The sequence below is a fragment of the Aulonocara sp. 'chitande type north' Nkhata Bay genome, linkage group LG6 (genome assembly GCF_057382095.1).
Source record: "Aulonocara sp. 'chitande type north' Nkhata Bay isolate Kocher_YH1m ecotype deep benthic linkage group LG6, A_spYH_male_GT1.1, whole genome shotgun sequence".
Classification (NCBI taxonomy): domain Eukaryota; kingdom Metazoa; phylum Chordata; class Actinopteri; order Cichliformes; family Cichlidae; genus Aulonocara; species Aulonocara sp. 'chitande type north' Nkhata Bay.
In genome coordinates this window covers 465,688-479,397 of record NC_141349.1, presented here as the reverse complement: position 1 = coordinate 479,397, position 13,710 = coordinate 465,688, and the positions used below count along the sequence as shown (strand labels likewise).

At 47.0% G+C, this 13,710-nt stretch overlaps 2 protein-coding genes across 2 annotated transcripts; both read left to right on the top strand.

Moving 5' to 3' along the window:
• The first annotated feature begins 2,891 nt into the window (after positions 1–2,891).
• tmem109 (transmembrane protein 109) lies at positions 2,892–5,363 on the top strand. The gene is made up of 4 exons (XM_086294528.1): positions 2,892–2,937; positions 3,065–3,177; positions 3,411–3,513; positions 4,469–5,363. Exons 2-4 carry the CDS (start codon positions 3,103–3,105, stop codon positions 4,840–4,842), a joined length of 552 nt encoding a protein of 183 aa, XP_086150654.1. The 5' UTR covers positions 2,892–2,937; positions 3,065–3,102; the 3' UTR covers positions 4,843–5,363.
• A 150-nt stretch (positions 5,364–5,513) lies between these two features.
• On the top strand, positions 5,514–13,567 carry stx3a (syntaxin 3a). The gene is made up of 10 exons (XM_086294525.1): positions 5,514–6,855; positions 7,325–7,399; positions 7,517–7,616; positions 7,697–7,771; positions 7,926–7,996; positions 8,273–8,381; positions 9,057–9,130; positions 9,949–10,083; positions 10,547–10,657; positions 11,965–13,567. The coding sequence occupies exons 1-10, from the start codon at positions 6,826–6,828 to the stop codon at positions 12,040–12,042; spliced, it is 858 nt and encodes a 285-aa protein (XP_086150651.1). The 5' UTR covers positions 5,514–6,825; the 3' UTR covers positions 12,043–13,567.
• The last annotated feature ends 143 nt before the right edge of the window (positions 13,568–13,710 follow it).

The window sequence follows — 13,710 nt, the reverse complement described above, 5'->3', positions numbered from 1 at the left end:
TGCTACGAGGGAGCAGACGAGAGCGATGGGGTGAGCGATGGGGTGAGCGATGGGGTGAGCGACAGAACGCTCGTCAGTTCTCTCCCTCGTGCACGAGTAACACAGAACTTTGGTGGCTTGCGTCTTGCTTTAGTAGAGTTGTCGCGTTTCAGCGAGGGGTTTGTGCTAGACAGACCCATCAATATTTGTCAAAGCTAAAGAAAGGAGGCCTGACTGTCCGTGAGCTTAATTTGTAGTTTACTTTGGGTGCCAGTATGTATGCTGAAGTCTTAAAGACGTATCATACATTGATCATACCTCCACAGCAAAGGAAAAAACTAATCTGATGCTCAGCATTACAAAAAGTACTCAGTATAACAGTCAGCAGTCTCTGGGAGGCCGAGCACTTCAGAAGGTTGACAGACCAAGACTCTACTAATCCAGCTGGCTGTGTAGTCAAGCGGAGCAGTCCACAACCATCCACACCGGCTGTAGAGGTGGTGTAATCCCTGGCTGCTCCACTCTGCAAGCCAAAGTATTTCTGGGCAAGACACTGAATCCACGTTGTTCTCAGATGTGTTCACTGCAGTGTGAAGGTCACATGGAAAGCACTTTCATTCATACAACACAAGTGCTTGTGTGACCAAATGGTCGGCGGGGCTATTAAAAAAGTGTAATACAATGACACCACCTAGGGGAATTTCACCCCAGGAAATAAAATCGTTTGGGAATAAAATACCCAACAACGTTTGCACAGGTTCAGGGATGCACACTGAGGCCGGCTCAAACATTAACAGTTTCATTTATTAATATAAAATAAGATAAAACCACAATGACTCTCCACAAACTGGGAGCAACCAGGAGAGGCAGTACCAGTTTTGCAATACCAGCACAATATGCAGCTGAGGATCGCCCTAGCCAGCCGCGGAAGCTGGAGTTTAGCCATCCGGCCACACTCGTATGAGTGAGTGAGTGATGTTGCATGAAGTGATCAAAGTGCTCCGGTACAATAGATAAGTGCTGTATTAGAACCAGTGTGTTCCCACTGAAGGATTTTGGATGTCCTGCAGCAGCAGACGACATCCAGCTGTACGTGTCTTTTAAACCTGAAGATGTTTCTAAGCTGCAGATTCTAAATGTGTGCTTAGAAACCATCAAAGGTTGGATGGCCGACAACTTCCTCCAACCTAATGAAGAAAGGACTGAAGTTCTTGTATGTGCTCCAGACAGACATGTACCTGACATAATGAATGCTCTTGGTCCTCTTTCAACATTTGTGAAACCGTCTATCAGGAACCTCGGGGTAACCTTTGATTCTGCTCCTACCCTGGATGTCCACGTCAAATCTCTGGTTCGGTCCTGCTTCTATCATTTAAGAAGCATTTCTAAATTGAGCCCTACAGTGTCTCATACTGAACTGGAGATTGTTATTCATGCATTCATTTCATCACGATTGGACTACTGTAATTCACTGTTTACATGTCTAAACAAAAACTCCCTGGAGCGTCTGCAGATTGTCCAAAATGCTGCAGCAAGGCTTCTGACAAAACATCTAAATACTCTCATGTAACACCGTTGCTTATACAGCTGCACTGGCTCCCCGTTGAATTCAGAGTCCATCTTAAGATTCTGGTTCTGACCTTTAAGGCTCTTCAAGAACAAGCACCAGCCTACACCATTGAACTTTTACAGCCCTATGCCCCTAGCAGGTCCCTGAGGTCTTGTGATCAGGGCCTACTTGTTATTCAGTATACAAGACTGAAAACCAAGGGTGACAGAGCTTTTGCCACTGTGGCCGCCAGACTGTGGACTCTCTTCCTCAGAACTTAAGATCTGCAGACTCAGTGATTACTTTTAAAAAACAGCTAAAAACATCTTTTTAAAATTGCATTTTGTTAACTTTTGACTGTTTTTGTTTTATACCTTGTGAAGCACTTTGTGATCTTTTATCTAGAAATGTGCTATATAAATAAAATTTTACTTACTTACAAATATCACTGAATACGTTTCTGTGTTATTTTTACTGCCATATGGCAAAACGTGTGTTACGTGTTAAAGCTTGTTACCTTTTCAAACAAGTAACATTAATGCTGCCATCTCTTAAATGCTACCATTCGTATCATAAGCTACTGAAATGCACCCATGAGATGCATGTCAGGTTATTTTGAGAAAAATTGTTTTTCGAAAAACACCAAACAACTCACCTGGAAGAACCAGGTCAGTGGACAACTCACCTGGTTCTTCCTGCTCTTAAACAGACTCTCTGTTGTCTCTCTCTCCATCCTCCTTACTCCTTCTTTGCACTGACAATCACACACTAATTGTTTGAACTAGAGAATCACATCGAATTATTTGCTATTATAATTGCAGATAATTACTGCTGTGATGAAATCTAGGGGTGTCTGGGCACCCCTCCAAAAAGGTCTAAACTGGCCTATTGGGGCCACAACCAGTTTGTGGCTGAGCAGAAAGAGAAGAGAGAAAAGGAGAGCATGAGAACGAAACACAAGAACCAACAGTGGCACATACTTCCCTTTCCTCGTTCCTGTTTCTTTAAACAGTTTTATTAGACTGTGTCAGCTGCCAGAGGTTTTTACCAGTGTTCCTGTGAGGTCTGCTGCACCATCCTGTTTGAGCATTGAATTTAAATATTCTCTAACTGCACCCTAACATTACCAACATGAGAGAGAACAGACTTCTCACCTGCACAGATAAACAACGGCAACAAACAACCACAGCTCAGTCCGTGTGCAGTGCAGTGCAGTGTACTGTAGCGTACTGTTGTAGAGTACTGTGATGTGTAATAGAGTAGTGTTGTACTGTAGAGTACTGTGTTGTACTGTCGGGTACATAAGACTGTTTCATGTTGCATGCAGCTGCACACTCGTCCCAGCAGGGGGCAGACGTCCTTTATTCATACGGACTTTTTCCACATCCTGCTGGAAAAACTTGACCGCGGTAAAGTTGTGTACTTGTAGCTGGATGTAGTTTCCTTTGTAGTTCTTCGGAGTAGACAGTGTGATTAAGAAGCAGTGCTCACGGAAGCTGCTCACGGAAGCGTTTTTGGCGGGCTTTGTGCTCTCAGTTTAGGGGGAGACGGAGTTTGAGACTCTACCAGAGACCATGCAGCAAGTCCGGGACACCCTGGCTGACTTGGCCGAGCAGGGCACGACCTACCTGGGCAGGCTGGTGCCGAAGGTAAGAAGCGGAAGTAGTCCGGTCTCCGTGGAGCGGATTCTCGGCATCCAGTTTTGAACTTGTGTGTACACGATCAGGTTTTATCACCACACTAGCCCTGATTAGAAACCATAATAATTCGACATAAGCAGTTTAGGGACTGTTCGCTCTCGCTGACAGTCACATCAGTGAACTTTGGCCGTTTCTCTGTGTTCTTACCCTCACTGTTGTCTGAAACAAACCTGCCTCTGCAGCCTTTCTCTCAGGTCCTAGCTGTGGTTGCAGGCAGCGTGGCCGGTGCTCTCAATGTCCTGCTGCACTACGTCTCCCAGTTACTGCAGGCCTCTGGGATCCAAGGTGAGCATCGTTTGTTTCTGGGCTGCACTCAAGACCAGTTCAAATATAGCAGAAGTGGGTGCTGCCACCTTGTGGTGCCATCAAAGCCAGAGACTGTGGGCAAAGTTGTTTTTCCAGCCTTGACTCCCCTTTTGGATAAAAATGTTTGGTAGGTGCTTAACCTGCTGAGCATAAACCTTTTAATCAGAGATCCATGGAGCCTTGGACCTGTATCTGTTGGATGGATCAGCTGACTGACTTTATTAGAATCGAACTGAAGCTTGCTGCGCTTCACATAGAGGCGAGAATCTCAATATGAGCGACTCCGTACAAGAGCTGGTTCATGCCAGTAGTTTAACTCGCTGGCACTGTTATTCTGCCTGCCTATTGATCCTGGTTATTGGTTCTCCAATCAGCTGATTTCAGTTGGTGTGCAGGAGGAGGAAAATAATGGCTCAGTCTGCAGCGTGAGCATGGATGTTACTTTTATTATTACTGCACAAGGACAAGAGCGTGATGGTAAAGTAAACTGGACACATGCAGCTGCATTCTGCTGCTAACAGCATCAGCTGCACAGACAGCATGCTAACATGTTTGCTCTGTGCTCAGACCTGAATACTCCGACACAGATCACACGTGTGCGTCCTGCAAACCAGCAGCTGGGTTTATGTTGTTAAATGAGACCGTGAGTTTCAGGAAAGGAGTAATGTGAAATTAGTGTAACACGTAACTTTGTAGAGTAATAACTCCAACAAGGAGAGGAAACACTTTCAGCGTGCACAAACATTTGACCAGACAGCGTGTAGTTCATCTGCATGATGTAATGTCTTTGGTATGCAGTCAGAGATGGTGGAGCCTCTCACAGCAGAGCCAATGAGAACCCGGTGATAGCTCCCATCTGTAGCGTCGCAGTAAGAGTGTCAGTGGAAATGAGCAGCTTTGTATGAAATGTAATTTCTGGTGCTTTTTTCCACAGTTAGCCTTCCTACCAACAAAGTGACCCCAGAGGGCCTGATCTTCGTCATTCAGTGGGTCCTCGCAGCTCTCATCTGCTACTGGCTGATTTCTCTTGCCTTCCGATTGGTTGCCTCCACTCTGATGTGCGCCCTGTGGTTTCTGAAAGTCGGAGTCGCTTTAACCTGTTTTGTGCTCATCCTGAGCGACTACAACGTGGGCACGGAGGCAATGGCCATCCGACTGGCTGTCCTGCTGTGTGTCTGCGTCCTGCTGAACGTCGGGACTCGGGGAAGTTCCATTGCGGCTAATCAAACTGCTCGCCTCGAGGAGCAGGTGAAGATCCTGGAGAGACGGCTGAGGGAGATGGAGAGGTGGACGAGGACAGAAGAGTGACGGAGAGAATCTTCTGACAGCCAAGTCAAACGACAGTCGCCCGAGGATCTCTGCATTTAGGATCGTTCTTCAAATTCACAGAAAGCACGGCACATTCCCAACAGACTGCTGAGCGGGAGCAGATCGAGCTCGTAGACGAGTTGATTGGATGCAGCTCCCTCCCAGATACGCCCACATATTTGGATGAAGTTTAATGAAAAACACTTTCTCCTCTTCCACCGTTCCTCTCCCTAAACACAGTGCTCTCCCAGAGCCCAATGCCTCACTTCTGTTAGATTTGCCCTGCGAGCAGCAGCTGGTGGAGGCGCTCGTTACACCAGCAGCTGCATCGACTGGCTCTGGCTCCTCTACGTGTGGTCCTGTCAGATCACAGAGGCGTTTTCTTCTCACTGAATGTAGTTGCACTTCAGCTGCAGTGAATCAGGAGGAGGTGCAGGACAAGCTGACACATCGATCAGGTGATGGACTCCTAATCTCAGGCCTGTTTTCAGTCATTCCACTAATAAATAACTTTTCAAAAACATGCGCTCCTTTTTCTTTTCACCAAGTAAAAAAACAAGTTTGAGCATGACGTCGCGTCACACAGTCTCTCGCTCAGAGTCGTGCTGGAAGTAGGGCCTTGGTTCTGGTTGGACTGGTGCATGTCTACTTGTACTTTAACTATATTTAAAAATGGGGATGTTGAGCCTGCATCGTCTGAGCTACCTGCAGCGTTAACAAAGAAACAGATGAAGATGATGAATGGTGCTGGACTGATGTAAATGTAAGGTCTGCTCCTGAGTCTCCCAGGCTCAAATCCAGCTGTGGAGGAAAAGGTGCAGGTAGCGTGGACACTTTCAGGATGTCTGATCTGCTGCAGTCCCAGCCTGTCATTTGTGTTCATTTTTTAATCAGCGTAGGCTCCTTTGAATCATTTGCACAGGAACAGATGGGACCTGCACCTCTTGACTGTTTCACAGACAACATTCACGTACTGAGAGTTTTTCCTCCACGTCACAAATGTTCTATTGTTCTTGTGATGGGTAAATAATAAGTAAACAGCTCTAGTTATGGTTGTTTTGTAGCTTCAACACAAACGTGGAAATGTTGTAATCAAAGCACCAAATAACGATAAATGCGCTGCAGGATCGGTGTGGTGAAAGAGTCGTACTGCCATCTGTGACGTGGGAATAAACTCATTTGTTACAGACGTGGAACAAATGGCTTAAATGAGCATTTTGGGTCCAAGCAGTCCCTGCTTCAGAGTCGGGGACAGTCATCCTCCATGAGGGTGGGGTTGTCCTGGCAGTGACGAAGCAGGGACCTGGTGGAGCAGGCTGGGCAGCCTGGCCTGTGATGGAGTGCTGGGTGGGGAGCGTGCCCCTTCCTCCACCGCTGAACACGTGCTTCACGGTGCTGTGAGGTGGGTCAGGGCTGGGACAGCTCTGCTGCTGGGACTGGCTCGTTCGTGCATCCGAGGGACAGCAGGTCACAGGAGACTGCTGCCTGCTCTTATCACTCAGCCCCCCCGCCGCAGACGTCATCCTTATTCATGGTGCTTTCTTATCTATACAAATAATAAGACACAGTAGTAACACATCCTAAGACAAAGGCCAACTTCTGCTCTCCTTTCCAAAGAGAAAATCCACAGGCTGCCGTGTGGGAGGAGGGACCAGGAAGAGGTTTATCGTGGTCAACACTGTCGTCCTAATCCGCTCTTAGGGGATAGAGGCTTAGTGGGACCTCAGGTTAGGTTGATCACAACTTGTCTCAGACACAACCATCCACACGAGCAAGGCATTCATTGGTTTGCACGCATGAGTTATTTCACCCTCAGAAGTCTGTTCTCTTCTTAGTTCTGCGGATTCATTGAAGCAAACGTTTCTGTGGGCAGGTGTAGAGGCAGCAGCTCTGTGGACCTCAGAGAGCACACCTGCCACACTCCAGCTACACACTAGCTGTTTCTTTCTTTGTGTTTCTTTAATTCAACCAAGACTTCTGAAGATGAAAGACCGCCTGGCTCAGCTGAAGGAGGTAAGCAGGACTGTGCCGCTGTTTGCCTTCTCGTCGATGGCGCCTGCGTTGTTCGCACGGGGCCTGACTAGTCTGTACTATAGATGTCATGGTGCGAGGCGACTGCCCCACTGTGGAGCTCAACTGAATGTCAGAGATGTTAGCCGCAGACGTGAAACTCAAAGTCATGTTTCCAAAAGATACAGGAACTGCTTTCTTCTCATTCTTTTATATTCTGACTGAATTTATAGTGAAATCAGTAAGTCCTCATCAATCTTTCTTTAATGTGAGGAGCTGCTAATCACACAAACGACAATTAATCATCGTTTATTTTAGACGTGTCAGGCACCGATTCAAAGTGCAGCTGGTGTCATGTGACTCACACACAGGAAGTCGTTTCAGGCTCAGTACAAATGTTCTTGTCTTATCACAGAGACAGAAAACGTCAGTTAATAGTGTGTGTGTGTGTGTGTGTGTGTGTGTGTAACAGAAGAGCGATGCAGGTGGTGATGATATTGAGGTTCCTGTGGAGAGTGAGGCTTTCATGGATGATTTCTTTGCTCAGGTATGCAGTGTGTCTGTCTGCTCCACTTTACATGCATCATAACACAAAATGCATTTCTACTCTTTGATGCCTCCGTGTGTGTGTGTGTGTGTGTGCGTGCGTGTGTGCGTCTGTCAGATTGAAGACATCCGCAGCAGTATTGACAAGATTGACGAGAGTGTTACAGAAATCAAAAAACTCTACTCCACCATCCTGTCTGCCCCGACCTCCGACCAGAGTAATGCAGATAACGTGTTCAAATGTGCTGCCTGTGATTCTCAGTGTGTGTGCGTGACGCTCCATTTCCACCTCTTGCAGAAACACAGGATGATGTCGAGGCTCTCACCAATGAGATTAAAAAGTCGGCCAACAATGCAAGAAACAAACTGAAGAGTCGGTATTGGTTTGGTTTCCTTCTCCGGCACACTGTCTGGTTCCCGTTTGTACAAACATACGTGTGATCAGAATGTGTCTCTGTGGCACGCCTAATGTGTTGTTTACATGTGTGAGTAAAAGCAGTGGTGAACATTGTCCGTGTGTGCGTCAGGTATCGAGCGCCAGCTGGAGTCAAACGCCGACGAGAGGGCCTCGGCCGACCTCAGGATACGCAAGTCACAGGTCAGGCAGTCGTACAGTAGCTCTGATTCACCCGACCCGACCACACAGACAGAGCGCAGCACGCTGCTGTTTCTCTTGTGATGCCTTAAACATCCACACGTCACGTTCAGATCCACCGAGTGTAGCAGGCTCCACACACACACACACACACACACACACACATCCTTTTACATTCAGTGTCGGTGCAGTCCTCTGTCCTCAGGCTCGACTGTGAAGCTCGCCCACCGTGTGTGTGAGAGCCTGTCATTGGAGTGTCTGTGTTCTTGTCTCCCCCAGCACGCCATTCTGGCCAAAAAGTTTGTAGAGGTGATGACAAAGTACAACGAGGCTCAGGTGGACTTCAGAGACAAGAGCAAGGGACGGATCGCCCGCCAGCTGGAGATCAGTGAGTGCCAGCTGCTGATGATATGGTTACGTTTAAGCTTGATGTGGAGGAAACCACAGCTTCGGGATCCTTTATATTTCCCTTTTTTTTAACAATATGTGAAGAGATTCACAGCATAAATGATCTAAATGCTCCTTAAAACCTCACAGTCGTTCCCCTGGACCCTAGTCACAGTGCTAACGCTGCCGTCTCCTGTCCTCTATCGTAGGTTTTATCAGGTTCAGGCCGTCAGACTAAAGAGAATTCGACTTTTTTTAAGCACTGACAGCTGCTACGCTTTAAACATATTTATGTGCCAACTTATTGTTGTGTACTGTGCTCAGATACATGTTTTAGTTTTTAAATAAAATGACAAATATCTGACAGAAAGAGCCGTGTGTGTGAATGGGTGGATGACTGGATATGTAAAGCGCTTTGGGGTCCTTAGGGACTAGTAAAGCGCTGTATAAATACAGGCCATTTACCATTTACCATAAAAATAGCCAACGTGGTGTTTTTATGGTTTTACTGTGTCACATCAGCCCTAAAGGTTAACAACCACCTTTTACATCAATCAAAGTATTAATACAACAGGCACCTCGTAGTATTGTCAGTGTAATCACATGCTGTTGTGTGTACAGTCATGTTTCTACTGGCTGCTGCATGAACAAGTTCTTGTCTCTGTGATCTGTTCAGCTGGAAAAACAACGACCGATGAAGAGTTGGATGAGATGCTGGAGGGAGGAAACTCTGCAGTCTTCACAGCAGGGGTAAGCCTGCATGCATGCACATGCACGTGCATGCATGTGCATGCATGCGCACACAAACACCTGCAGCAAACCAGCGTCTTTGGCCAGAGGCACGAACTCTTAGTGGGTTGTGGAGCGCAGAGGCTGTTATAAACCAGGAACTATTGTCCTGCTGGTTTGTGTTTGATGGTGTCACTGTGATCTCCGCTCCACTGTCATTTAATGACATCTCCATGTGAATTCTCTCTGTGTGTTACATGAAAACTTGTCAGGGAAATGTCCCCTCATCCCCTGAGCCTGGTTCTGCTGGAGGTTTCTTCCTGTTAAAAGGGAGTTTTTCCTTCCCACTGTCGCCAAGTGCTGCTCATAGGGGTCACATGACTGTGGCAGTTTTCTGTCTGTAGGGATCTACTTTAAAGCACCTTGAGGTGACCGTTGTTGTGATTTGGAGCTGTAGACTGTTCTAGCACACGGGTCAGCACAACTTTCATTTCACAACTATTTTTAATTATAAGGAGAAATAATTAAGTCAGCTAATCAACAGAAAACAAATTGTTATGTATTTGATAGGCAGTGCAGTCATTCCATTAAATTCTCGGCTTTTCAAATGCAGTGATTCTCTGCTTGTCTCGGTGTGTGTTTGTTATGTAGGCACGTTTCTTACTATTTAGTGTCGTTACAGCAAACTGGGAGATGTTAGCTGGACTTACAGGCAGATGTGATTTGTTTTAACCTGTAGTTTGGCACTAGCAGACCCTCTGTTTGTGAACATCCACTTGTTTGTGGTGTATTCTTTTAAGTTGTGTGTCTCTGGTCACCTCACACTCCCTCCCCCACAGATCATGGACTCTAAGATCAACCAGCAGGCCCTGAATGAGATCGAGGCTCGTCACAAAGACATCATGAGGCTGGAGAGCAGCATTAAAGAACTCCACGACATGTTTGTTGATATTGCCATGCTGGTTGAGAACCAGGTTTGTGAGATCCTGCAGCCCAAAGTATTCTCGAGCATTCACAGTTCTCGATTAACAAACTATTCTCACCCTCTGAGCTGCACTTCTTCCATTTTAGCCGTGTTATAAAACATGAAGGCTTGCTTCTCCTTCTTCCACTTTCTGCTGACTTGCATGGTTTGTGAAACTGAATAGTAGCCCTGTTTAGTTCTACTGTACATAGAGTCGTGCACAGCACAAGTTATTCTTTTAAAGCTTTTCAACAGTAACTCGCCCTGTTTCCCCAAAAAGCCCATCTTGCACAGAGCTTGTTTAACTGTGACTAAGTCCTTTCATGACTGAAGCTTCAGTGTGCAGCCGATAAGAAAAGTCATGTGTTTCTGACACAGTGGGGTACGCTCCCACTTCCTGTGTAAACAGCAGACAGGCACAAATCTTACTTTCATTAACTTTGTGTTGTCTCTCGTGTTGTGTGCCCTGCTAGGGTGGGATGATTGACAGAATCGAAAGCAACATGGACCAGTCGGTGGGCTTTGTCGAGAGAGCCGTGGCCGACACCAAGAAGGCTGCCAAATACCAGCAGGAGGCCCGCAGGGTGAGTGCAGAGAGGAGAGAGGGACTGTGGCAATGCGTTAGTGCTCTGGGTCAGTGTTTCCTGTAACGATGGCATCGGCCTATCATCGAGCAGACAAACCACTAGTGAAGGTTAGATGCTGAAGTTGCACACGCTGACTGTACCCGTGAGTAAGAAACACCTGCTGCTGTTCCTGCTGCAGTGCGTCTCTGAGTAGCTTACCATCTGAGCCATGTTCCTGCTACAGCATGTCACAGCGTGCTACAGCGTGTTACAGCGTGCTACAGCGTGTTACAGCGTGTCACAGCGTGTTACAGCGTGTCACAGCGTGTTACAGCGTGCTACAGCGTGTTACAGCGTGTCACAGCGTGTTACAGCGTGTCACAGCGTGCTACAGCGTGCTACAGCGTGTTACAGCGTGTTACAGCGTGCTACAGCGTGTCACAGCGTGTTACAGCGTGTCACAGCGTGCTACAGCGTGCTACAGCGTGCTACAGCGTGTTACAGCGTGCTACAGCGTGCTACAGCGTGCTACAGCGTGTCACAGCGTGCTACAGCGTGCTACAGCGTGCTACAGCGTGTTACAGCGTGCTACAGCGTGCTACAGCGTGTCACAGCGTGTTACAGCGTGTCACAGCGTGCTACAGCGTGCTACAGCGTGTCACAGCGTGTTACAGCGTGTCACAGCGTGCTACAGCGTGCTACAGCGTGTTACAGCGTGCTACAGCGTGCTACAGCGTGTCACAGCGTGTTACAGCGTGTCACAGCGTGTTACAGCGTGCTACAGCGTGTTACAGCGTGCTACAGCGTGCTACAGCGTGTCACAGCGTGTTACAGCGTGTCACAGCGTGCTACAGCGTGCTACAGCGTGCTACAGCATGTCACAGCGTGCTACAGCGTGTTACAGCGTGTTACAGCGTGTCACAGCGTGTTACAGCGTGCTACAGCGTGCTACAGCGTGTCACAGCGTGCTACAGCGTGTCACAGCGTGCTACAGCGTGCTACAGCATGTCACAGCGTGCTACAGCGTGCTACAGCGTGTTACAGCGTGCTACAGCGTGCTACAGCGTGGTGCAGCCACGTTCAGATCCTTCTGGGGAAAAATGTCTTTTTGTGAAGCAAACGGGTTAAACCTCACTGGCTTGTGTGCTCCGGTCACTTTGAGACTGTTGTGTTTTGGGCACTTTAGGACCCTGTTCAGACCCTGGGGGCCTGGGCTGTAGATGTAGGGTGTGCTTTAGTCTTGCTCGGCCTGACCGGGAGTCATCTTGTTTAACACCACCTTCTGTCTCTGACCCCTCCCCCCCCGAACCAACTTGTCTCTCCAGAAACAAATGATGATCTTCTGCTGCTGCGTGATTTTGGCTGTCGTCCTGGGTTCATTTGTCTACAGCTTCATCAAATAGAGACCCTAATGAAGAAAGTCTCCCACCATCTGAGGCCACGGGAGGCCGCAGGACACTCAGTTTGCTCTAATTTCATTACATATCAGGAACAAAGCGCCACAATTATGATCAGTTCAATCAGAAAAACATGACGATAGCTTTCTTCTTCATGGCCTCGCTCCAGTCTGTGTCCCTAACCTGTCCAATAACAAACTGAATATGACTGTGTGCACAAAACAGAAAAGAAAAGCTGGAGACCTTTCAGTGCAGCGACCGACACGTCAATAATCCCACCAAGAATGTCCACATCATAGGGCTACATGCATGTTTAATGTGTTAGCATCAGCTCATCATTACTTAGCTGTGCTCAGTGCAAATGTGTGTGATACGTCTTACCCTAACCCTGCTGCAGTTGATCTGCTGTGGAGCGATTTTTCAGAACCAAACTTGGAATTTGAAAATGTGCAGCATGAAAGGTCACCAACAATCAGGGCCAAGCCTGTGAATTACTGAGTGTGACTGCTAGCATGCTCCATTTCATTTTCATTCACTGATTTGTCCACTTATCATATCCATATTCAGGAAAGTGCACCTGATTTGTAAACAACTTTTGAATAATGCAGCCATGAAAAGCTTTTATTAGGAAGATTAGCTGTTGTGTTGCTGTGTAAGGAATAAACAGCAGAGGGTGTCCATTAATATTAGAGTGATTACAGCAGGTGCTGGTACCTGACACACCTGTGCTGTAGACTGCATCCTGCCCCGTGTCCACAGCAGGCCCGTCGAGAGGCCTTTAGGATTCACAGTAAAAATCCACGTAGTGAGCTTTTAACCTTGAAGTGATTAAAAATGGCTCATCTTAGATAGTGTGACTCAGGAATTGATGTTCATTTTAAATGTGTAAGATTAGAAATACAAATCATTTGATGATTCAGGTATTTGGTTTAGATCGTTGTTATTTGTGTTTATTACGACTCATGTTTGTATAATGTGCTTGTGTGTCTGTTTTTATGCTTGTTATTCTGGCACTTGCTCTGACCCACACTGTGGTGTTGGATGCAGTACAGCCCACTCGTGAACTGAGAGCCTGCTCTCCTATATCAATATTTTTGAAAATGTGTATTCCAATAAAATTCCAATTGGAAGTTTTCTGAGGCGTCTGAACAAACTGATGGCAGACTATTTAGTTGCGCAGTGTGTTCAGAAAAATAACCTGGAAGATTTGTCCTGCCGGGAGAGGTCATCGATTATCGACAGGCAGCTGTTGTGTGACAATGAACTATCACAGATTTTATTCATGTTCAAATTTGATCCTAGGACCGCTAAATATCAAATTCCGGGGATTGAGGTGTGCATTCACAGGGACACGCTGTAAGGTCTGGTCTGCCGATGCTTCCAGCGCTTCATCGTTAGCTTCTTTGTACACGCTGTGTGTTTGTGTCTGCTGCTGACTGAAGGCCGTGGCTCTGAGCACGGCGAACTATTTGTAAAAGTGCATCGTTTGTAGTTTTCTTCACTTTTTGAATAAAAGTCAATCTGTCAGTTACTACACTTCCACTTCCATTTTATTTCACCATAGCGTTTGCCGACGTTTTCCTCTCGCTCGCCGTACTCAAGCTGTACGCGTTTGACAAACAGTCCCTGCCACCAATCACGAGCGCTACGCAACATTCTCCAGCCAATCAACAG

Excerpts from the sequence above, each read along its gene's own strand:
- stx3a (XM_086294525.1), top strand. The coding sequence starts at position 6,826 with ATGAAAGACCGCCTGGCTCAGCTGAAGGAG. Across the intron at positions 7,400-7,516 it reads TGGATGATTTCTTTGCTCAG|ATTGAAGACATCCGCAGCAG; the intron begins GTATGCAGTGTG and ends TGCGTCTGTCAG. Across the intron at positions 7,617-7,696 it reads TGCCCCGACCTCCGACCAGA|AAACACAGGATGATGTCGAG; the intron begins GTAATGCAGATA and ends CACCTCTTGCAG.
- tmem109 (XM_086294528.1), top strand. The coding sequence starts at position 3,103 with ATGCAGCAAGTCCGGGACACCCTGGCTGACTTGGCCGAGCAGGGCACG. Across the intron at positions 3,178-3,410 it reads TGGGCAGGCTGGTGCCGAAG|CCTTTCTCTCAGGTCCTAGC; the intron begins GTAAGAAGCGGA and ends CTGCCTCTGCAG. Across the intron at positions 3,514-4,468 it reads GCAGGCCTCTGGGATCCAAG|TTAGCCTTCCTACCAACAAA; the intron begins GTGAGCATCGTT and ends TTTTTTCCACAG.